The sequence below is a fragment of the Diabrotica undecimpunctata genome, chromosome 9 (genome assembly GCF_040954645.1).
Source record: "Diabrotica undecimpunctata isolate CICGRU chromosome 9, icDiaUnde3, whole genome shotgun sequence".
NCBI classification, from domain to species: Eukaryota; Metazoa; Arthropoda; class Insecta; order Coleoptera; family Chrysomelidae; genus Diabrotica; species Diabrotica undecimpunctata.
Window position 1 is genome coordinate 47056450 of NC_092811.1, and position 24970 is coordinate 47081419.

Below are 24970 nucleotides of genomic sequence, written 5' to 3' on the forward strand. Positions count from 1 at the left end.
AATGTCCCTCTATAATATTGTATTGCGTAGTTTCTATTGTCCTACAATGTGCAGATTCTGGGGAATCCAGTGGCGTAACTCGCCGGTCGCTCCGTTCAGTTTATAAACCGTTACGAAGATGTGACGTCACAAAGCCCGTCTGCTGAAATAAAAATGATGAATGCAACGCGCAACTTTACATGCCTATAACTTTTTTATTTTTAGAGATATCATAATTTTTTTTGATAGTGTAATTTAGGTGTGCTTTAATTTTTATTTGCAATCATAAAAAAAAATGGTAAACTTCTCCATTCTTTATGAACAAAATTTTATAAAAAAAAAACATAATGAAATCTACATTTCAATAATATTGCGATACATACAAAAAAATATTTAAAAAATATGTAAGAATAAAAAAAAATAAAAACAATGAAATATACATATCAAAACTATTTAGTTAAAGTTATACATACAATATTCAGAAAATATATAAGAATAAAACAAATATGATCAAAATTTAAAACAAAACATAATGGAAGCTACATTTCAAAAATATGATCAAAATTTAAAACAAAACATAATGAAATCGACATTTCAAAAATATTTAAAGTTATATATACAGAATAATATTTAAAAAAAGTTATGAACAAAATAAAAAAAAGCACAATAAAATCTTCATTTTAAAAATGTTTTCATAAAATTTTACATAAACAACAATATTTTACTGCTTTATAAAGTTACCTGTAGTTAAGGCTAGATTCTAATATTTTTCCTGAGTATGGTACCTAAAAAAACAATCTCCACGATGTAGTGAAACTTTGCAAAATTTGCACATATAACAGGTTAAGCTTTTGTTCTTATTGGCGGCACATACACAACACAGTCTCTGAGGCTTTAGTTTTGTGCCCCCTGTAGTAATTTTTACTAATTTGTTTTTGTACATCTTTTGATAATCTCTCCGGAGGATCATTTCTATTGGGCGTAGCAGATATACCTGGTACAGGATCTCTCTGTTTTCAGTAGTAATTTCAGTAATCCATTCTTTTGCGACATCATGTAAAAATATCTTATACTTCTTTTTTGATTGTGGATTTAATGTTTTAAAAACCCTGAAAGCATTAAATAGCGCGAAATTGATGAAAAACTTGACATTTTTTGGTACAACGTACAATCGAGTAATACGATACGTATTGATCGGCGCGATCGACACCCTTCATATATTTGTTGTAGTCAACAACACATAGTGGTTTCCAAATTCGCTCTTTTGTCACCCAGTCAATATTGTGGCTTTCTACAATATTAGCTGAATGTATACTTGATATCATTCGAACAGCTCTTTTCGATTGCCAACATTGTAATAAAATGTTTTGGCGACGACGAAATATAGATTCTCTCCTTACTAGTTTAGCATTTTTCAAACAAAGAGGAAGGCCTCTGTTCAAGCGAATAGTGCCACAAGTTCGAAATCTATGTTGTAAAAGTAATTCACAAGTGGCAACACTATTATAATAATTGTCCATATAAGGGAAAGTAGCCTAATTTCGGATACCATTTACAATTAGTGTCATATTTTTCACCTAATAACACATTTTAAACTTTTATCTACTCAAGAGTACTTGCAGAGTAATATAGAAACTAATTTTATTATCATAGACAATTTATTGAAAATCTTTTTTACAAAAAATATTGTTCAATAAAATTAGTGCTTTTGTATGTCAAAAATTTTAGGGCTCCTAATTTCGGATACCCTATCCGAAATTAAGACACCATTTTGTTCATCATAAGAATAGTTACACATCTTGACAAAAGTCGCAAATATAGGTTTTCTTCTTATCAGCATTGGCGCACATCTCATGACATCACTTAAAGCACTTTATACACCTTATCCACTTCTCACCGTGTGTATCTTCGGAATATAAACTGTCACAAAACATACATTCTGTGTCTCCATCTTCATCGTCTACATCCATATCAGAATCATCATCCAAAATAAGGTCATCACCAGGATGTGAAGTGTCACTACTACTCGATTCAATTTTTTTCTTTTGCTTTTTTTGGCGTGGAGTTTTTTTTCTGTTGACTTGATTTAATTCGTTGCTTATTTTTGGTTTCTTTTCTTTCAAAGACTTTTTTCTTTCTTGTTCGGCTACACTTCGTTCAAGTTCATCTTTATAAGGTGTACTAGTTATTATCCAACTAGAACCTTTTCGAGGATTTTTTTGTTTGTTTGTTTGTGAGGTATAACTGCAAGAAGGCAGTGGACTAATATCCTCAGCTCTTATCATAGTTGCCGTAGTTTCAGTTGCATTTCCATTGGATGATTTATTTGTTAAGTTATGTTTTGGAGGTGTTCTTTCGATAATGCTTTGTGGTTCTGGTCTTGACTGACCTCTTGTTGGTAATACTTCCCCATGATTTTGATTTATGGGTGGTGGTGTTCTTTCTCTTTGTCTCTCCATTATAAAATCGTGATCAGAAAAGTTATTTTTATTAAAAGGATATATTCCAGATTTGCGAAAACCATTCGCGGAAATTTCTGCAGTAGCACTTTTCAAATATGCCGGGCACATAAGCTTACAAATTTGATACGAGTTTATGGTGCGTCCAGGATTTTGCCTTAACCACATCTCAATTTGTTGCGAATAATATGTTTTAAATGGTGACATAAAAGACAAATCTAGAGGTTGTAGTTTGTGTGAACTGTGCGGCGGGATACACAAAATTGTAACGAAATTTGCACGTCCTGCTTCTATCACATCTATATTTCTTGTGTGGCTGTAGTGACCATCAAGAATAAGCAGCACTGGGTCTTCACGGGATGGTTTCACGTGAGCTACGAAATGCTGTAGCCATTGGGAAAAAATGTGCTGCTGAATCCAACCTGATGGATGGCAAGCTGCAATAGAGCCAGGCGGCGATCCATCTAATAATTCCACTTTCATGTTCTTTCTTGGAAACACGAATAATGGAGGGACAAACCCACCAGCAGCATTCATACAAAATACAACAGTAACTAATGCGCCTCTTTCAGTCGCGGTAACAGATCCAACCTGTTTTTTTCCTTTTAATGTTATAACACGAGTATTCTTGGACTGAACCGTTGTTATGCCGCTTTCATCAACGTTATAAACTCTTGCGGGGTTGAAGTTAACTTTTTCCATTGACGTTTCTAAAAGATCATAGAATCTGCTGACATTTTCTGGGGTAAATCCCTTAATTCGGGCTTTCGAGATTCCTTGTGGTTTTCTAAGGGACAAAACTGCGTTTCGCCTCATAAATCCCCTTAACCATTTTTTACCGGCAGATTCGGCATGGGCAAATGGATGACGAAGACCATTTCGTAAAGCTATTTGATATGCAAGTCTCTTGATATCAGCGGTCCCAATTCCGTAAAATTGCCGGTCCATTTCTAGGCAATACGAGACTAAATCTGCTTCCATTTCTGCAGAAAGTACTGGTCTTCTTCCAATTTTAACAGCAACCAACTGCTCCGGAGTTTTATTTTCTTGCTTAACATAATCTTCCAGAGTTGATTTCGGAACAGCAAATAACTTCGAGGCTTTAAGATACCCCATTTCCTTTCCCCTGACGGCACGGATAGCACGTATCATTCGGTCTGGATCCCATTGTTTATGTTTTTTACTTGTTTTTGGCATTTTCTTCTGAAAAGAAACAAAAGTTTTTATGCTAACATGATCATCAATTTAAGGTTCCTAATTTCGGATATCCGAAATTATGGGACTTGTACTATCCGAAATTAGGAATTTTTTATTTTTAAGGTTAGGGCTCTCTAATTTATATGTGATTAAAATCTGCTTTAAATTAGTAGCAAAATCAAATAAAACAGGTTTCTAGCTTACCCCTGCCAAAAGATCAAACTTCAAACAGGAATAAAAACACGAAAAAATAGGCTTTGAAATACGACCGAAAAAAAACTGCACAATAACGTTTGGTGGTTTCGGCACTGCCATCTAACGGGGAGCAGCTCTACTACCTAAACAATTTAAGATAATGTTCTCTGTGGTATTCAGCGTGACATACGTATAGGTTTCTGTTCGCAAATAAAGAAACTTTTTTAGATACACCGCTATCCGAAATTAAGACACTATCCGAAATTAGGCTACTTTCCTCTATATGTGATGACATAAGTGGGAATAAGATTCCAGTAGATTTAAAATTGTTTCTTGTAATCGACTTCCTTCTCCACAGTACATACGAAAATTACAGATGTAACAGTTCTAGCTTCACAAACCATTCTTATAAGTAATCCGTACTTTATAATTTTTGATGCATTATAAACTTTAAATGCTAGGCGACCCCTCCATGGCCTGATGCTTTCATCTAATGATAACTCTCGGGTTTGTAGACTTCCTGGAATTTAGGTAAGATATAATCGGGCAAATCTTTTTAACGCGATCTCCGTCATCATTATTAGAGAAATGCCACGCATACCATATCTGTCTAAATATATCCCTACTCATTACTTCAGCAAAAATTGGAGTTTGGATAGTTTTTTCTGTAGACCAATATTCGTCTCTTGTGTCCTTACGAACTCGTCCCATTAGGAGAAGTGGTCCGAGCATTTTCTTTAATTCCACCACAGTCACATCTTTCCACTTCACAGATTTTGCTCTGTCTCTAAATAAATCTGTGTTTTGTGCGCGATACCGATTAGTTTCCGTCACCATATATTCAATTAAATCGTCTCCAATAAATAGCTTAACCACATCTACTACACTCTCCGAATTATTTGGCATTACAAAAACTCCACTGTGTCCTAAGAATTGTTCAATAATTGGCACATTATCAGTTTCTGATCAATCAAACACTTCATTATCACTGTCTTTAGAGTCGCTGGATGGTATTGGCAAAACTCGATTTCTTCTAGGTCGAAATAATTCCTCGTCACTTTCACTGTCTCATTCAGAAAACTCCGCATCATTTGAAATTTCCGACAAGTTATCTGCGTATACATCACTTTCACTATCAGAATCCATTTTTATAAAATAGTAAAATTCAAATAAATTTATACCGTTTTAAGAAGTTTTTGAAAACGATAAAAATACGAGTAAATGTTCTGATATAGTTATATGAGAACTGGACATGAACAACGAGTGACCAGATGTAACTTTGTTCGTATCTATTACTGCAATGCCTTTACATTCTAGAGTTGTCGCTTTTATATTCTTTCTCACGGGGTGGATAGACACACGTGCATCCTCGAATCAATATCGCTTTGTAAGTCAATGTTTATGTAAAATCGCTTTTTAAATCGATCTCGTCTAGACTAATAAAATTTAATAACTAGGGCTCTGTCATTGTAGACTAAACAATTTGATTCTCACTCTGCTCTTAGGTAACAACTTACGAAATCTTGTGTTGTTATGAGTTCAAACGAAATGAAAAGTTGAAAGGAAGTACTATATGACCCTTGTATATAAAAAGTAAATAAAAAGAGACGACCAAATTGTTCATCAATTAGTTCCATCAAAAAAGCATTATACCAAATTTGTTGTAACTCGTCTAAGAACACGTCATACTGCCATAGGAGTAATAAAGTATCATAATAAACGAAATCATAATAAACGAAATGAAACACAAACATAATATGAAGGAAATTTGAAAGACAAACAAATTTTATTATGATTACTTCGGATGTTATGTCTAACGCGTTCCTAATAATAATACACCAATATACTGTGTCCGTACATTATATAAAATATTATTTAGACTTTTGTGTCACTTAAAAATGATAATTTTAAACGGGTACTAATACCTATCCCGCTTTTAAGCGGCAATGAGCGGAGCGGGTACTTGTACCTGCCCCGCTTATAAGTGGCAACCCGCCAAAGCGGGTACTAGTACCCGATCCGCTCATAATGTGGTAACATCAGGTAATTATTACTAGGTTTTAATCATTTTTTCTTTAAATATAAAAATCTACGGAGGGTAAAAATCAAATTTTTTAAAAAGGGTACAGAAACATTTCTTTTTCCTTCTATTTAACACCTTTATGTCCGAATTTATAAAAAATAAACAAAAAAATTAAAATTCACTAATGATAATCAAGAAGTTGTAGTAATGAAACATTAAAAAAAATTTTATTTCGATATTTTAGGGGGATTGATGCAAATTCGTTACTATCGTCATTAAAGCTTTGAATTTATTTATCAAAATACACACTATTTTTTAATCCATTAATTCATAATACTATTTATTAGTCTGAACCCTACTCATTATTCTGTATGAAATTGTTTAAAACAATTGGTATCTTTATTTAAACAGATTCACATTACACTTTTCACAAGCCACATTGGTTTGGCCTTTACAGTTGGTTTCTTACTTGCATCTTTGATGACAGGCCAATGAGAAACTCCATATGCTCTAATATTTTGCGAAGGAAGTAGTGAAGTTATGCGCCTCTTCATCTTTTTTTCTTCATCGTTTTGTAATGATCAGTACATGGTCGACCCCTTTTGCGAATACCTACATCTTTTCGCTCCCAAAACAACGGTTCGGCTATTTTAGTGCGGAATTTAAGCAGATCCATTTAATGCTTCTTTCCCACTCCCAAAGAGTTACTGTCGCGACGGTATATAACCAAGCATTGACAATAGCAAGTCGAAAATTAATCGATGGTACCACTTTCTACGCCGAACATGTATTCGGTAGTAAGCAATTAGACTATCCAATGTGTCTACTCCCATAAAAGAATTATAGATTTGCACTATTTTTGGGTAGCAAATTTCATCATAGGATTTTGATTTTCGGTCCCATCTATTTATGGTAGATGTAGGCTGAGCATGAGAGAAAGTGCTGGCTAATATAACACTCTATTATCAAACCACTTTAGAGCTCGTATATTAGTATTTTCTATAGTAGTTTTTTTTCGTAGCTTCATCGGCCTCTTTTCTTCAACATAGCATCTGTTGGAAATTCCAAACCAGGAAATCTGTTTACTCGAATTGTCCCCATAGCTTGAAAACCTTGTTTTGAAAGTTCTACGAGTAGTTTTAGAGACGAAAACCAATTATCAAAATAAATTGTGTGGTTTATATCTTTTCGTAAGGTCTGTACTAATTTCAAAACAATATTTGAACTAGGTCCTAAGTCTACAATATCTGGATGTTTCTCAGTTTTACCAGTAAATATATCAAAAGCATGTACAAGTCTATTACTACGACAAATTATGAATATTTTATAACCTCATTTATATGGTTTATTGGGAAGATATTGCTTCAAACCGATTGTCCCTTGAACGGAACCATCTGCTCGTCAACACTGAGCATTTGCTCTTGAGGAATCCGTAAGAAGGATTCTAATAGTTTGTCTATAAGTGGCCTAATTTTATATAATTTATCACGATTTTGGTCAGTACGTTTAGGTGCTTTAGTATTATCATTTACATGAAGTTGTCTTTTTATTTCTTCCCATCTATCTCTACTCATTACATCTGTAACCTGAGTTACTCGACTTTCATGTGCCCAAAACATGCGAGACCTTGGAAGACCAAATACAGACATGTAAATAGTAACTCCAAAAAACTGTTCTAGTTCAGACTATGTCAACCTTAGTAGTTTATTAGGATTTTGCTGAGTCGCAAATAAGTTACTTTGTTCAACCATGGGGCTCAAAATCTCATTGTTAAAAAAATATTCGAAAATAATTTACTGGCAGTTTGATTTCTTCTGAAGACGGAACAGATACAAGAAAGGGGTACTGTATCTCATTAGCGCTATTATCAGGATCAACAAGTTGCCACTTATGTCCATATTGCTTGATGTTCTGGATGCTTTCGATTTGGAAGTACTTGGTAATTCTGTTTTACATCTTTCTTCCTCAAATTTGGAAAATTTGGAAGTACATCATCTCCGCTGGTATTGGAATTATTAATAAAATAGCTATTCAACACATCTCTTTATTAATTGATAAATTAGTAAAATAACAAATTGGAATTTAACAATAATTAAAAAATTAAGGTTTTAATAACAGAGAATTAATCATCTATACACAAATTCAAAGAAAGAAAGAAACTTAGCTTAACTTCTATAGGAAATCCTGCTGTTGCTCTCTTCTCAACTCGATCCATAAATTGTCTGCATCAAAACCATGCCTCTATTTTCTTAAACCAAAACCACGTGTATTTTCTCAATTCTAAACCATGTGCCATGTACCATGTGCTTTTCTTACATCTACACCATGTGCATTTTTCTTAAATCTAAACCAGGTGCTTTTTCTTAAATCTAAACCATGTGCATTTTCTTACATCTAAACCATGTGGCTGGAAAAACAAAAGCCGATATAAAATTTGTCATGACACGAGTTTTGTCCAACAACAGAACAATTCTGGCAAGCGGAAAGCTCTTCTCTCTAAGACCTGCATACCGATTCAGAATTCTCTGATGTTGCCAAAACTCACGAATTAGCAATTGCAATTAATAGATTAATTAATTATTAAATGGAAAACGAAAAAGCAAAGTTGTATGATTCACGCTAGTGAGATTTATATTGAATTATTATTATTACAGCAAGTATACGTAGAAAGAAAATAATAATAAAAATTCTAAGCCGTTTTTAAGTACTAGCGTACACAAAATTATAAGAAAAACTAACAGTGCTCATGTTCTTGATTAATGTATGAAAATATATTGTCGTTATAAAAAGAACAAAGTATTAAACTTACCCAGACTGTTGGAAGTTTCTGACCATGAAGATTTATTTTTATTGAGTACCTTGTTGGTTGGTGGTTTATTTTAAAAAGGCGGTAAATGGAATCGGATTCGTACAAGTAAATGATTTAGTAGTGGGGTTTCTGTTTCTTGTATGGCAAAGCAAGCGCAGGTACAAGTACGAGGGAACTTAAGAAATTAATCGGTGAATTTATTTGTAGTAGGAAAATGTTGAAATGAAATATAGGAATAAAAACAAAGGAAAAAGAAGTTATTATCAACGAGAATTAAATAGTACGAGCAGAAAATAATGAAAAGTACTTTGAAATTAATAAGAACAAAAATGTAACGTTTTAACCGTTACACACTCCCTCCACCAGAAAAAAAAATTTTGAAGACTGACTGAAAAATTTTTGAGAAATACTAATCAGAAAGCAAAACTAAGGGAAAACAAGAACATAAGGCAAAATGAAACAATGGTACCAATACCTAAAGGAGAAGGCTTAAATGTGACACAGAAAATAAAAACAAGTGGGAAATAATGAATGTGAATCCTATACGATAAACATAATGGAATCATAAGAAAAACAAAACTCTACCTCATAAGAAACGATCAGGAAAAAAAATCTGAAGGATCATACAATGCACTTAGTAAAATGAAAATCTAGAAACGACCTATCTACAACGTAAAATAATAGAATACAACTTTTAATTTGAATTAAAGATCAAAAAAAAAAATTAGAAATCGAAACTACAACATATTTCTATAAAAGTTTTACAGTTCCGAAATGTGAGCACAAAAGTAACAATATATATTTTTTTAAATTCTGCTGAACATTTTATAAAGAATAGTGATAATGTAATCAAAAACTGCTGTGTTTAGTTATATTAATCAAGACTTGCTGTAACAGTTAAATTCTGAAATAAAGAGAAAAAACTTTCTGTCTTTTCCTTTTAAATTGAAGAGCGAGATTTTACGGCTGAAATTAAAACAATATTTGCAAATTACGGTTAATTCGCTAAACCTAACAAAAATAACAAGAAACAATAACCTCTCAAAGATACTAATGAACTTTTATTTTATTTTTTTTATTCGATTTGACTCAACCAGTCTTAATATAAACTAATATGATTATTAACATAAATCGCGATTTATAGTGTCACTACACTAAAAAAAAATTATTCTGAAACTATCACTCTAAAATTTAGTGAAAAATGAACTAATAATTCTTAAAACAAAAATAACAAGTTCTACTTTAAGTGTAAACTATCATACACAGTCAAATAAGCTCTTGTTTGTGTTGGAACGTCTGTTCTTTTACAAACTTATTAGATTTCGGGAAAGCATTAATTACTAAAGGGGTATGTTTTGTTGAATCTCCTCGGATTTAACAATAAGTTGGGGTAGGTAACTAACCGTATCCTAGGAAAAATGTCATAATCAGTATTAATAAAATTTGCTAACTATACTGGTCTAATATATAAAATTGAATTAGTTAAACTAAAATACTAAGTAAAATTATTCCAGTATATATTAGTTAAGTAAAGTTAAGAAAAATTAAAGAACAATAAAGCACCGGGATCGGACCAAATAGCATCGGAGTTACTAAAGGAAGGAGGAGACACTACAAAAAACAATACATGAATTGATAACAAAGATATGGTCGAATAAACAGCTACCAACGGAGTGGAATAGCGGTATTATTGTACCATTACATAAAAAAGGAAATCAGTTAGAATGTGGAAACTACCGTGGAATCACGCTGCTGAATGCAGCATACAAAATAATGTCCAATGTCATTTATGAAAGACTTAGACCACACGCTGAAAAAATAGTTGGCAAATACCAAAGTGGCTTTTGTACATTCAATACACAAGGAACAATCATTAATAAAAGCGTGCAAATACTAGCATTTGCAGATGATGTTGACATAATCGCAAGATCAAGAAGAGAAATGATAGAGGCATACAACCAAATAGAACGAGCTGCACAAAATAGTGGTCTTAAAATCAATCAGACCAAAATAAATATATGCAGGTAAGTAAAAACGCAGAAATAAGGCAGCCACAAAATATAACAATAGGAGAATACAACATAGAGGGGGTAAAAAACTTTATATACTTGGGATCCCTAGTCACGTCTGATAATATCGTTACGGAGGAAGTGAAGAGGCGAATATTTATTGCAAATAAATGTTACCATGGCCTAATTAGACACCTAAGATCAGACACGTCGCAAGAAAGACAAAATGCCAAATATATAAAACCCTACTAAGACCGGTACTCACATATGGCTCAGAAACCTGGACACTCACTAAAAGAGAGGAAACGTTGTTAGCCACCTTCGAAAGAAAAATCTTGCGACACATATATAAGGGCACAAAAGAAAACGGAATATGGCGAAGACGATACAACTCTGAACTATACAAAATATACCAGGATCCGGATATTATAACATTCATTAAAATAGGACGGCTGCGTTGGATAGGACATGTAGAAAGAATGGAAGAAGGCGAAATACCAAACAAAATATTCAAACAGATGCCAGTAGGAAAAAGAACAAGAGGAAGACCGAAACTGAGATACTTAGAACAAATAGAAAATGCATATATAACAACCTTAAAAATTAAAAACTGGAGAAAAAAAGCACGAAACAGATCAGAATGGAGAAGAATCCTGGAACAGGCCAAGACCCAAAAAGGGTTGTCGAGCCAGTGATGATGATGATGATGATTAGTTAAGTAAAGGTAAATATTTATAAATGTATGAGTCTCAATACGTAACGCTACTAATAATCATTGAAAACAAAATAAATGAATAAATATAATCGTTTAAACATGAAATAATACCATAATCTAATATCCTATATAGATTTGAAGAAGAAGAAAAAAAACAAAATTTAACTTCTCGATATTATGCCTTCCCAAATATACTACGAAAACACTCTGTTATTAAGATCTAAAACGAGTCTATATAATCTAAAACGATCTATAACTCTATTATACCAAGAAAATTGTTTTGGACGCCAGCATATTTTTGATAAAAATATACAAAAACTAGTGTATGTGTTCGAAATAGATAGAATAAATATAAACATAAATACAAGATAAATTGCCATAGTTTTTCTGTTAAAAATGGAAACGATGATTACGCACAAATTAGAAAACTGCATAATGCCTGAACCATACGGAAAAATACGACCAAAGGGTGCATAGTTTTATTAAAAGCTAACAAAAAATTAGTCCAAAATGCCATAAACTAATGTAGAGTCTCATGAAGAGTAATGCATAAAATTACTTTAGTTTCAGAAGAGGGAAAGTGTCTTGACATCAAATTAAGTTAACTTAACCTATACTATAGGAAAAGCAACTCAACCGAGGTAGTTATAGAATAACTACTCGTTAATAAACTATTGAATCAACAAAAAATAATACAATATCCAGAATGTGTTATAAATCAATATCATCCTAGAGAATAAAATACAGAATAATCAACCACAAAAATGAACATCCCTTACGTCACCAAAATGTCACCACGTGTAATCCCCTACGAACACTAGGCAACCAAGGCAAGGATAACAGATAGATAAAAAGGTGTAATAAATTGATTTTAATTTTTTTTCTTCTAACAAAAGATAATCCACTATAATGTAGTGTACTCAAGATCATAGACGAAGTAAAGTAACGAAACAATGATTATTTTGAGGACTCATCTTCAGAAAGATCAGTAACATCTAATTTGATGTCTCTAATATGGAAATCTCCTAGGATGTTGCCATCCAGATCTCTCAAGGAACAAACTAAAGGTGAAATTACCTTATGGACAACACAGGGTATAAATTTAGGTGCTAGTTTAGCTGAAAAGTTGTCGACAGCCTTGGAAAGTACAAAATTTCTCTTCCAGACCTTATCCCCTACGTTGAAATGTAGTGTGCGTTTACGCAAGTTGTAAGGCTTAGAGTTAATTGCATGTGAGTGACGCAACCTCTTTTGTACTTCATAAAACAAAGGTGATAGCTCCTCAGGAGGTTTAGGAGAAAACAAATGAAAGTTAATGTTAATGTCATTATCTGCTCTGTCTTCTATTTTTCCGAAGAAAGAACCGTTTGTAGAAATGTTCCTAGCAAAGGTTAAGAACGACGGAGAAAATTTCATGACTTCGTGTTTTGCAAGTCGAATTGCCTGTACAATTTTATAAATTTTCTTATCCCAATCTTGGTGATTGTCATTTATATAAGAACGAATGGCTGTAGTTATGGTTTTATTAACCCTTTCTGTTGGATTAATCTGTGGAAAATACCTTGCGTTATACCAAATTTTTTTTAACTCCATGCCTGGACATAAGATCTTTAAATTCCTTAGAAATAAATTGTGGCCATTGTCACATGCAAATATCTGAGGCACTCCAAATAACAAAAAAATTTGGTTTTCTATGAACCTAACAATTCCTTTAGATGTTGCACTTGACATGGTATGAACAAACACAAATTTTGTAAACCAATCGGTGACGACGAAAAGGTAGCGGTTCCCGTTTTTTGACCGAGGGTAAGGACCTAATAAATCAGCGGAAAGGAACTGAAATGGATAATTAATATTGCTATAATTAGCTAATACTTGCCCATTTTACCAGCTGGAGGTAGATTTGATGACTTGCAGGATGCACAAATTTTGCACTTGGAGACATATTTCACCACCGAAGATCTCATTCTTGGCCAATAGTAAATCTCAGATATTCTTCCTAGTGTTTTTGACACCCCAAAGTGACCAGCTGTAGGTTCAACATGGTACGTCTTAAGGACTTCTTGTCTATTCGGTGCAGGAACAAAAACAACCTTCCATTCGGTGGAAGATTCACAAAATTTAGTTTTCGGGAAAAAGTGCTTATAAAGAACATTGTCCTGTACTCGAAAGGAAGGATACAATTCTGGATTTTCTGAACACTTTTTAATTAATAACTTATAAAAAACATCTGGCTTTAAATTAGACAAGTTTAATATACAAACTTCCGGTGTGTTGTTGGGAATTCTAGATAGTGAATCTGCCACTACATTTAATGAACAACTGCGGTGTATAATCGAAAATTTATGACAGGATAATTTCATTGTCCATCTAGCTAACCTAGATGATGGATTTTTCATGGTAGCTAACCATTGTAAGGAAGCATGATCTGTTATAACACAGAACTCAGTACCTTCAATGTACCCTTGAAATTTTTCAATGGATAGTATGATTGAAACCATCTCTTTCTCGGTGGTGCTGTACTTACGCTGACATGAATTTAGCGTTTTGCTGAAGTAAGCGACGGGATGTTCGAAACCATCATCTTTTTGAAAAAGAACACTATCTACTCCATGATCGGAAGCATCGCAAGCTAAGTAGAATCTTTTAGAAAAGTCTGGACTGGCTAGTACAGGAGCACTAGTCAAAAGTTCTTTTATTTTGACGAACGCTTCGTCTGCCTCTTTGGTCCAACTAATAGATTGTCCTTTTTTCTTTCCTTTCAACAAATAATATCCTATCAACCCAATTAAACGACGTATCTGTGTCGTATTTTGCGGCACAGGATAGTCAAGAATTGACTGTACCTTATCCGGGTCGGTTCGTAAACCTTCTTTATCAACTATAAAACCAAGAAACTTCAATGAGGCTCTACAGAATTCACATTTAACCAGTCTCAGGTTAACAAATCCAACGAAAAAACCATTTTAAATAAAAGTTATACTCATTTAAAGATTGCCGGTCCACGAAAGCTTAAAGTTGGCGACATTGTACGTGTATCAAAGGCAAAACATTTTTTCGAAAAGGCCTACACACCCAATTGGACTACTGAATTATTTAGAATTGCACAAGTTAAGATAACAAATCCTATAACGTATTTGCTCGAAGACATACAAGGTGCACCGATTAGTGGCGGTTTTTACGAAGAAGAATTGCAGAAAACATCAAACTCCGACATATACCTGGTCGAAAAAGTACTTAGACGAAAAGGTAATAAGATGTATGTGAAATGGTTTGGAATGGATTGCAAACACAACAGCTGGATGAATAAATCGAATATAATTTAAGGATCTATATTTTGATACGCCGCGTAGACATACACTTTTCTAAAAAAGGCTTACAATTAACCACAAGGAGTGGGGAATGGCAAAAGTATAAATAAACTACGATGATTAGTTTACATTCACTTAGTCAATGGTGTTCAAAAAACAGTAGTGACATGAGTTCTCAAGATAGTGGGTATTCTTCAGACGATATGCATAACGAAGACTATACTCAAGAATTAGAAAGAATTTTGGAAAATTATGAAGCTGCTGCCAAATTAGAGTTTTTCTACCTGCTTACAACGACAATGCTTACAATGTGGTATAAGCCCTGCAAGATCATTTACGCCTGCAGTGATTTTATCACAACAATATAAACATAGCAGAATATCGCTCAGCATATACGAATGGTATTCCTTTATTTCAATCATCACACAAAAACTAATTGATTTTTTTCAATCAACTGATGACAACGAGCACCAAACGTTTCCATGCGGAGAATACTGCACTGTTACCACGATAGTTTACGATGATTGTAAATTTATTATTGCCAAGAAGCATGGTGTGGAGTACTATATGGATGAAGAAGAAGTGAAGCAAATTGTTGAACTTAACAATATCGTGATATCGTCTCGTATACAAATTTGAACTTTTATGAATATTATTATGATTTTTAGATTTTTGGAAAAAATACTGAAGTAGATAGTTTAAGCCCCTTGCAAAAATTGTATGCGTTTTGTTTTATAACGCCAAATGATTTAAATAAATGATAAAATTATAAATTTCGAGTTTTATTTCACTACCTTATATACATATCTTTACATATTTTTTATTTAACTATACAGAAAAGTGATAATTACACTATTAACTATAGAACAAAAAAGAGAGAGAGATAATAGCTTATGGATACTAGAATTAGACATTGTCATTCATCTCAAAAGAATCAATATTACTGTCCACATCAGAATCATCAAATCTGATATTTCTAGATATTTCATGTAATGCATTAACGCAAGACTCGTAGTCTTTTAAATCGAATAAAACTTGTGCAAAACAACTATGGCACCAATAATATTTTTGTTGATATACGCATTCAATGATCTCATTAGCATCATAAACTTCGTGAGTATGATCGTAACTCACTAGTAAAAATTTATTTAAGATCTCATGGACTTTTTTGAATGTAAAAAGACATGATACATGATAAACATACGTTTAGGCGATGCTGCTGAAGCCAATATCCACTAGCCCATACACAATAACTGGAGTGTTCATTTTCAAATATATTCCCCCAATCTGATTTTCCTAATACAGCATTTCTTAAATGTGGCGGTATTTGTTTAGAACAAGCAATGAATTCTATTCCTTCATATGAAGGAATAAGATCATTTTTAGCACTGCTTATCATCTCTTCCCATTTATATGAAGGGAATTTTTTTTAAATTATTTTTGTTAATTTCCACGGCAAGAGGGACTACTCGATGAAATCTGATGCTGATACTACTGTTTCGCAAATTTTTTTGATTGACAAGTCGGCCAATGATGGAGCATTCATCTATAACAAAAAAAATCTATTCTAAAATACTGTAATGTCCCCATGGTAGCGTTCTAAAACTATTTGAAATTAAATATCTTTTATCGTTATAAGGACTTAGCGCAATTTTTGTCTGTTCTATACTATAAACGTTATGGCTATATGCCCGAATGGAATGTTGAGTAGCAGTTTGTTCCTTAAAATGATTTACACAGTTTACATAATCATCGAATTTTATCACATTTTCTACTACATTATGTTTAGTTCCTTTTGCTTTTTTAGTGACTCGGCCCGATTGAACTTTAAAAGTATACATTTTTGAACGTAAGGGAAGTGGAAATTTGTTGAATTAAACAAAAACTATAGGTCTTGAAACAGAATTTCAACTGTCAAAATACAGTCATGTTATCGACTTCTAATTATTTAAGCCTGAAAGTGTTGATTTATTTTATTTTGCGGAGTATTACATTTATATTCACAAACCTACACTCGGGCGGAATTATCCGACCATGCGGGTAATTGCGCCCAGTGATGGTATAATTCCGCCCAGGGTTACATTATATGAAAATCAAACACAAAATAATTATTTGCTCACAAACAACATCTATATATTTATTATGTAAAAAAAAACATATTCAAAGAACTACTTAATTAAAAAAACGAATATAAAAACATTTAAAACTACACTCTATTTGCAATAATCGCATACAAAGGTTTTGTGATTATCGTAACCACTGCATTCCTTATGCGCTTATTTATGGCAAACTCTGCATCTGTACCACATTTCAGATTTTCCATATTCATCACAATACATGCATTTTTCTTCTATGTCGCTGTTGGTATCATCGGAACTATGATCGTTGCAAATTTCCATTTCATCGTGGGATGAAGCACTTGAAGAACTATCGTCAAACTTGACTTTCCTCGTGGCGCGTTTTACCTTTTTGCTGACGTTTTTGACAGGAAGTTTTTGCTTTCCTTTCTTCTGTAATTTTATATTCTCTTTCTGCTCCAGTTCTATTTTTTCTGGAGTTGCCGTCAAAATCTTTGAAATGCCTAATTTTCTACCCCTCTTTTTTAATTTATTTTCATTCACTACGCACAACGGTGTCATTTGTTCAATAGATATATCTCCTTGTCTCTCGTTTATAAGCTCCGATTTTGATGATGAAGGAGCGACATCTGCCTGAGCTTCGATGACTTTTGATGTACTTGGAATAACATCAGGTTCATTTATTTCCAAGACTGCATCTTTTGAAGGTACTCGATTTGGTTTGGAGGTATAGGGAGTAATATCAGCTTCAAGAAGTTGTAGTTCGACAGCGGGAATGTTAGAAAGGGTGGAAGGCAAAAAATCTTCATCTGTGAAAATATTCGGTCTATATGGAACAATACCACTTATTTCAAAGCCTTTTTGAGCTTTTTCCATGGTGGCTACATGAACGAATGCTCGATTGAAAATTTCCGATATATCAAATGGTCGTATTTTTTGGTGAACATTTCGTCTCATATAGAGAGAACATTCACTTGAATAGGCAGATTTTAGCGGCCCAAAGAATGTCAGATCTAGTGGCTGTAGCTTATGGGACGTGTGGGGCGGAAACGACAACATAATGATCCCATTTTCACGGCAAAATTCATATGCAGATAAAGAACAATGACTGCTGTGATTATCAAGCAACAGCAATGTTGGGTTGTCCTTAGAAGTAGATGCGTGTTTATTAAAATGCTTAAGCCAAATCAAGAATAAATCTTCATTCATCCAGCCTTTGGCCGAGCATTCATATATGGCACCTACCGGTCCATTGCGTTTGAACTGATCCGACATTCGGATTCTAGGATAAATAAACATCACAGTTATATTTCGCCCTCTCTCCCAACTTACAGATTTTCCCAGTTGTTTGACACCTTTTGGGGCTATAATTTTCGATGGCACCTGCACCGTGGTAATACCTGTCTCGTCGACATTAAATATACGGCAGGCTTGAAAGTTATATTTTGTTAAGACTATATTTAAATTTGTGAAAAAAAGGCCTACACTTTCAGCATTAAAACCCGACATTCTCCCTAAACTGGTTGCCTCGGGTTTCCTCAAACTAAGATTTGGATGCCATTTTAAGAAAGCTTGAAGCCAGTCTTTACCGGCCATTTTTTTGTCATCGTTAAAGCAGTTTTTAATATTATTTTTAACCGCAAACTCGTAGACGATTCTTCGTAAATCAGTGGCCGTTAGGCCATAGAACATCTTCGCCAGATAGATGCAGCGATCAGCCACTTGCCGTTCTTGTTCACTGGAAAATATAGCATTACGACCTAGTTGTGCTGCACAAGCATTGTTGGAATTTAGTCTATCATTTAATGTAGAATATGGGATACCTGAAAAAAGAACATTAGAAAATGGATTAAAAATAGAAATCCTTTATTACCAAACTCTCTTGCACTTTGCCCTTTTCACTTTCCGTTTCTTAAAGTGCATTTATAGCTTCCTGAAGTTGTTCTGCACTCCAAGTTGCCTTTTTCCGTGAGTTTACCGTTGCCTTTGGCATTCTTTATCCTAAATTAAAAATGTATAAATTAATGTTTAATACCGCTCACTGGAAGGTAATACCGCCCAAGTTGGGCGAAATTACCCGCCATCGCCATATTATAAGCAAAACAATTGTTAATCGTTATTTCTCAAAATATTGAAAGAATTTGTTTCGAGCCATATATATATATATATATATATATATATATATATATATATATATATATATATATATATATATATATATATATATATATATAAGAGGACCGGTCACTAATTAATAAAAAAATCAATAAATTAAGTATCAAAATAAGTTACTTAAAAATTATTTTCGAGCACGTAAATATTATAGCGGCACCACACAAAACACGTTTATCTCTGTCAAACAACTAAACGTGCTTATGGCTGGCGATCTTGTTGCTCGCTTCTCTTGGTAGTATCGTGACGTCACACACTTGTCAAAGTTACTATTTCTCTATGTTTAACATATTGTATAGAGTGGGCGGTGATACCCGTATTTCCCCTAATCCCACAAATTTTGTCATAATTTCCCCTTTATTTTCATCCTTCATTACTCCCAAAACTTTTTTATTTACGCGAGGAATATTATAGATATTATCTGCAGCGTAATCAGATGTATCAAATTTTGATATATTTGATTTTACTACTTCCTCATATGCACCATGACAGTACAATTCATAAATAAAGCTATCAGTATCCATATACATTAAATTACATTTATCAGCGCCCAATTTTGGAAGCATATAGTCGTAATGAAATTGGTACATACATAACTTTGATATATCTAAAACAGTCATGCCAATGTATAAAGGTTTATTAAAAACTAGATCTGATTTAATCAGTTCTATAGCTACTAAATTTTCATTGAATATTTTTCTGCTGTGAAACCGTACACTAGAAACTAAATTTTTAGCACCATACCGCCATTTCCATGATCTGACTAGTTTTACTATTCGATGTTTCCTGATATTCTCCACAGTCTTGCGAAATATGCTATTATAAGCCAACTTATACAGTTTTTTTTCTTCAAAATCATTTGTAGCTCTTAGTTGAGTATTTAATTCGATGTAGAGTCGCAGCCAGGCAAACTGTTTAAATTTTAAAATTTTGTGAATCTTTTTTAAAACTAATCCATTAACCAACATTTGTTTTAAATTTCTATAATGAACGATATATTCTTTTTTATTATAAAGTGTTGTCATTAGTTTCGAATGATTTGAACCCGCAGCTTTACGGTGTTCAGCAGCGAATGGAAAATCTGAGTGCAGATCATGTAATGTGCGAGGATATTCCAAGTCAACGTAACATGTACCCTACGGGAGAGTCATCTGGTACAGACATAACATCAGTCTTTGCCATCCATCCATTCGAACCCTTCGTAGGGCAAGGGCTCTCCCATTGCCCACCCATATAAATTATTGACGTCAAAATACATTAAGTACTTTGGGGGCTTTTAGGGTCACATTTAGGTATGTACTTATTAGTAGCTTCTTACATTCTACCGCTACATACTGAAATTCCTCCACGAATTGCTTTCTCAATAAACATTATCATGTCAACGTCACGCAATAACTCTAGTTTACACCTTACGTATTTCAACATGCAATCCTAAGAATAACTTGGCATTGTGTAGTACCACGCTGGATCTAAACCATAAGTTATTGAGCATTTTTTTTGAAAATTTTCAAAAACATCTGCCATCAGCAAAATATCAGTCTTTAAATACAAATCTGAATATTGACCTAAATTAGCAATGCTAAATTCATCCCAAACTGTTTTAGCATGAGCATACTGTTCATCTGCAAGACCCTTATCGTTTAGTTTATTATAAAATGCCTCTATCGGAGGTAAATCGGTAATGTTTAATTTTTCCCAGCAATCAATAAAATCATAACAAAAAACCCCTTTTTAGTTAATTTAAATTTTTCGTCACTTAAATTGCCAAATTCTCGTTTGCAAATTTTAAAGCCATTTTTATCTAATGTTGATGCTAACTCATCTAAAGAGGTCCCTAAAAATCTTAATGAATCAATAAATCGAAATTTTATGTTAGTAACTGCATCGTTAAGTGTAAATGAAATGTATTTTTCTTTATTGACTGGAAGTAGACTAATATATCCTTTTTTACTTAATTCTGAAATTATAAAATGGCTATCATAGTCACTCAGATTGTAAAAAATCACTGGGACGACAAAGACTTTTTTAAAATTTAAATTACATGCCTGGTGGGCGAAAGTTCTGAACGCTCCTGTAAAATGATCGTGATCTTTGACAACAATATCTGTAGGAGAAAAACATTTTTTACATATGTGGCACACTGTAGCCCCACAAGTGCTCGGTTTTTCCTTCATTGGTATAATTATCTTAATTTTTGAATAAATACTTTGAGCTAAATTTCGCATTTCATTAGCAAACCAATCCATGCAGTCAATGCCTCTATAGCTCTTAAAAAAAGATAATTTTTCATCATAACTACATTTTACATAGTATCCGGCACTATACGGAATATGTTTTTGGTATTTTTTAGTAGAATGAGATCTGTGGTGATCTGTAACTTTTTCTAGCATGCACTCAAAATCTGCATATATGACAAATGGTGTTGTTTGTTTATAAGTGTAGTTTTTAAAACTAACAGATTCATATTTAGGAAATGACATTTTACAATTATTAATATCTGCACACATTTTTTATGTGTTCTGACAATTTCTCTTCAGTTGAAAAATAATTTAAGCATCTATTACAAAGAAATAATTTGGTCTTTCTTTTATTTACTTGGTTAGAAATTAATCTAGATAAGTTCGTAATGTGGCAGTAATGGTACTTAATTTCAGAATTATCATTATCTACTGGAGGTGCTTAATAATCGTTTAATTTAGGAAAATACTGATTTTGAAGTAAAAGAAGATTTACATGTTTGCAAACTACTGTTTTAGTTAATCTTGCTGGATATACTGTGAAAAATGACTTTTCATTATTTTCTATCAATTCTAAAGCATATACATTGACGGAGATAATATTTATTTTTTTCAAATTTTGAAATTTGATGTAAAGGCATTGGTGCCTCCAAGTCTTCTGTTTTTAATACTGTACTGTATCATGGATATGAGGACGTACGTTCTTTATTTACTTTAGCCGGATAGAGCGCACTAACTATTGCCCAATAAAAACATGCCTGATCTGAATTTTTTACGTTAATACAAGCTTGCTTTTTTTGAATAGACTCTGGGAGTTTAATATAAGATGAACCATTTCCAATTTCATATCGATTAATATTGACTTCTGAAGATACAATTCTATTTAATGCAAAACCAGAGTCCTTTTCCTGAAATTCGGATAACTTATTATTTATTTTATCTTTAACATTCTCAAAAAACCATCGCTCTGTATCGGTAGATAGTCTAGTATAGCATTTTTTGTATTAAAATAATTAAAAGTTAAAATTTCCTCCTCCCCAGATTTTTTAATAAATTCTCCGCAAAAACAAACATTAACTTTAACAACTTTATCTGCTTTTAAAATTTTTCTGATTTTATTTTTAAAAATAATATAACAATCATTTAAGAAATGTGCTAGGTCCTTATGATATAAATTAATTATAATTCCAGTTTTAATTCGACTATTGAACGCGGAAACAACATTTTCCCATTTAACCCTTGTTTTTAGTTTATTGTCTAGTCCCATACCTACATGTCTATTTAAAATACTCTGTTTAAAATGTTTAAAATGTCTAAAATTAGATGATTTTAAAGCTTGACATAGGCTGGTATTTGCCTCCCACCTCCACCTGACCCTGGTATACCCGGAACCAAACTCAGGCACTGCTGTAAGGTATGCTTCTGTCACCCGTTCCGGCAAAAATACCACCTTTTCACCTATGTCGAGTAGTACAGATTGTCCAAATTTAGTTTTGACAATTCTTGCCTCCTTGATTGGTTGCGGGATGTTTATCGGCAAGTCTTTTAGTTTTCTTACTGATTTTATCGCTGCAACGATAGATGCAGAGTTAATCTTAGTTAAATCCATCTGAAATAAAAGAATAATATACTAGCAAAGCAGAAAAATTGAACAGTAAAACAAGAATAATTGACAATTATTTAATGAAACTACACATGCTGAATTGATTTTTATATAGAATACAAAAAACATAAAAGTAAAAAGACAAAATGCTAACGTCTTTTTTATAGACAGTTATTGCAACTACAGATGATGAATTTTTATCTAATCCCGGAATGTTATAAACAACAGAGCAGACAACATCTAGTTTATTCAAAAAGAAAAATCTTACAAAATTTGGCACAGAATAATTACGAAAAACATAAAAAGTAAAAAAGACTACTTCAAAATGCTTGCATGAGGTCACAATTATTTAAAAAATATCTTAAACTTACGTTGCAATCTAGTTACACTAACACACAGACACTGTCAGAATAAATGATTTCGCTTCAATTTAAAGCTGCTGCGTCGGTTCCCTCCACTTAGAGTGATAAAACGATTGACGTGTTTTAGAATGTTTGTGCTTGCAAATTTTTTACGGTTTAATCATTTTGTTGGTTTGGAAAATACCAGCATTCCCCGTGCACGTGATAAGAAATGCAGAAATGTGGGTATGATAACAAAATTATGGTAAATTATAGTGTTTGAAATAATTTGGAAAATACCAACATTCGCCGTGCACATGATAAGAAATGTAAATGCCTGTCGCTATTTCCTATGCGGTATGATAATTTTCTGCTATCATTTATTTTGCGTCGTTATTTTCAACGTTTAATTATTTCTTAATAATTTACGTAAATAACTTTGAGATTAAATTCCCAGTCGCTATTTCCTGTGCACGCGGTATGTAAATGTTCTGCTAACATTTATTTTTTATCGTTATTTTCAACGTTTTTACTTTAAATATTTCTTAATAATTTGTATAAATAACTTAATTAAACATTTTGGGGATTAGTATAAATCAAGATGCTTGTCTGTTTACATGTCTTATTGTTGCTCTCTGTAACTGTGTGTGCAGAAAATAGCACTCTGGAGTATGCTAGTTCTTTTCTAATGCGTTTCGGATATCTAAATGCGTCAAGTAATGCTATTTCTAGTGTAGATATGGCCTTAGTTGAATTTCAAGAAAGATACAATCTTCCGGTGACCGGAACATTAAATAATGATACTGTGAATATGATGAATAAGCCTCGATGTTCTGTTGGCGACAATAACTATGCAATTCATTCGAAGTGGAATAAAACGAAATTAAGTTGGTATTTTCCTCAAGCTACTAGTAATCCTAGTTATATAAATCTTGCTGCAGAAGCTTTCGCTAGATGGGAGAAAATATCTAATTTAAAGTTTAAACGAGTAATAATACCTTCTTCAAAGCCAGATATTACTATAACTGTAGTGCCAAATAATCATAATTTTCGAGCAAATTGTCAAGGAACCTCTAAATGTTCATTTAATTTCGATGGCCCCGGAAAAGTATTGGCCCACGCATACTATCCCAGCGCAAACGGTGAGTGTACCGAAATTCATCTTGATGCTAATGAACGGTGGTATGTAGGAAATGGTAGAGCTTCTGATGGTGAAGTAAATTTTTTGGCTGTCCTAATGCATGAAATTGGTCATTCCCTCGGACTGGAACACAGTAATAGTGATTCGTCTATTATGTATGCTTGGTATCAACAAGATGTGCCAAGTTTTGGTGATAATGATAAAAGGGCAATGAGCATGCTATATGGACAAACAGAAGCTCCCTCTTCGATACCAACAACACCAGTTACGCAAGCGCAAACAATTTCGCAAACCAGGAGCTATGTACCGCAAACACCTGCACTAAAAAACAGGGCCTATTTGCCGAAAACACTTGCAATAAAAACATATGTCTAATTCAGTATCCCGATTTCATGTTTCTAGCTACATCTCCACAGTTTCCAAATTATCGAATGTACGTTGGGTCTGATAAATATTTATGGAAGTTTGATTTAAATGAGATGCGTCTTCCAAAACATCCTGAACTAATTACCGATTATCTCCCTAAAGAGTTGAGGTCTACGCAAGTTTCACATGTTTTTCAGAATTCCGAGGGACACCTAATAACTGTAAGCAATAATAGGTATTACGCTGCATCTTTCCCCAATTTAAAACTTCAAAAAAGTTTTATGTTTCCTTCTATACCTGCGAGAACCAAAATAAATGCCTTATTTCAAACAAAC

The 24970-nt window shown here is 33.1% G+C and overlaps 2 protein-coding genes across 2 annotated transcripts; one reads left to right on the top strand and one right to left on the bottom strand.

Moving 5' to 3' along the window:
• Positions 1-1509: 1509 nt before the first annotated feature.
• Positions 1510-4108, bottom strand: LOC140449479 (uncharacterized). Its single transcript, XM_072542656.1, has 2 exons — positions 3840-4108; positions 1510-3641 (listed from the first exon to the last, which is right to left on the bottom strand). Exons 1-2 carry the CDS (start codon positions 3948-3950, stop codon positions 1839-1841), a joined length of 1914 nt encoding a protein of 637 aa, XP_072398757.1. The 5' UTR covers positions 3951-4108; the 3' UTR covers positions 1510-1838.
• A 19708-nt stretch (positions 4109-23816) lies between these two features.
• LOC140450623 (matrilysin-like) lies at positions 23817-24644 on the top strand. Its single transcript, XM_072544282.1, has one exon. It carries the CDS (start codon positions 23817-23819, stop codon positions 24642-24644), a length of 828 nt encoding a protein of 275 aa, XP_072400383.1.
• Positions 24645-24970: the final 326 nt, after the last annotated feature.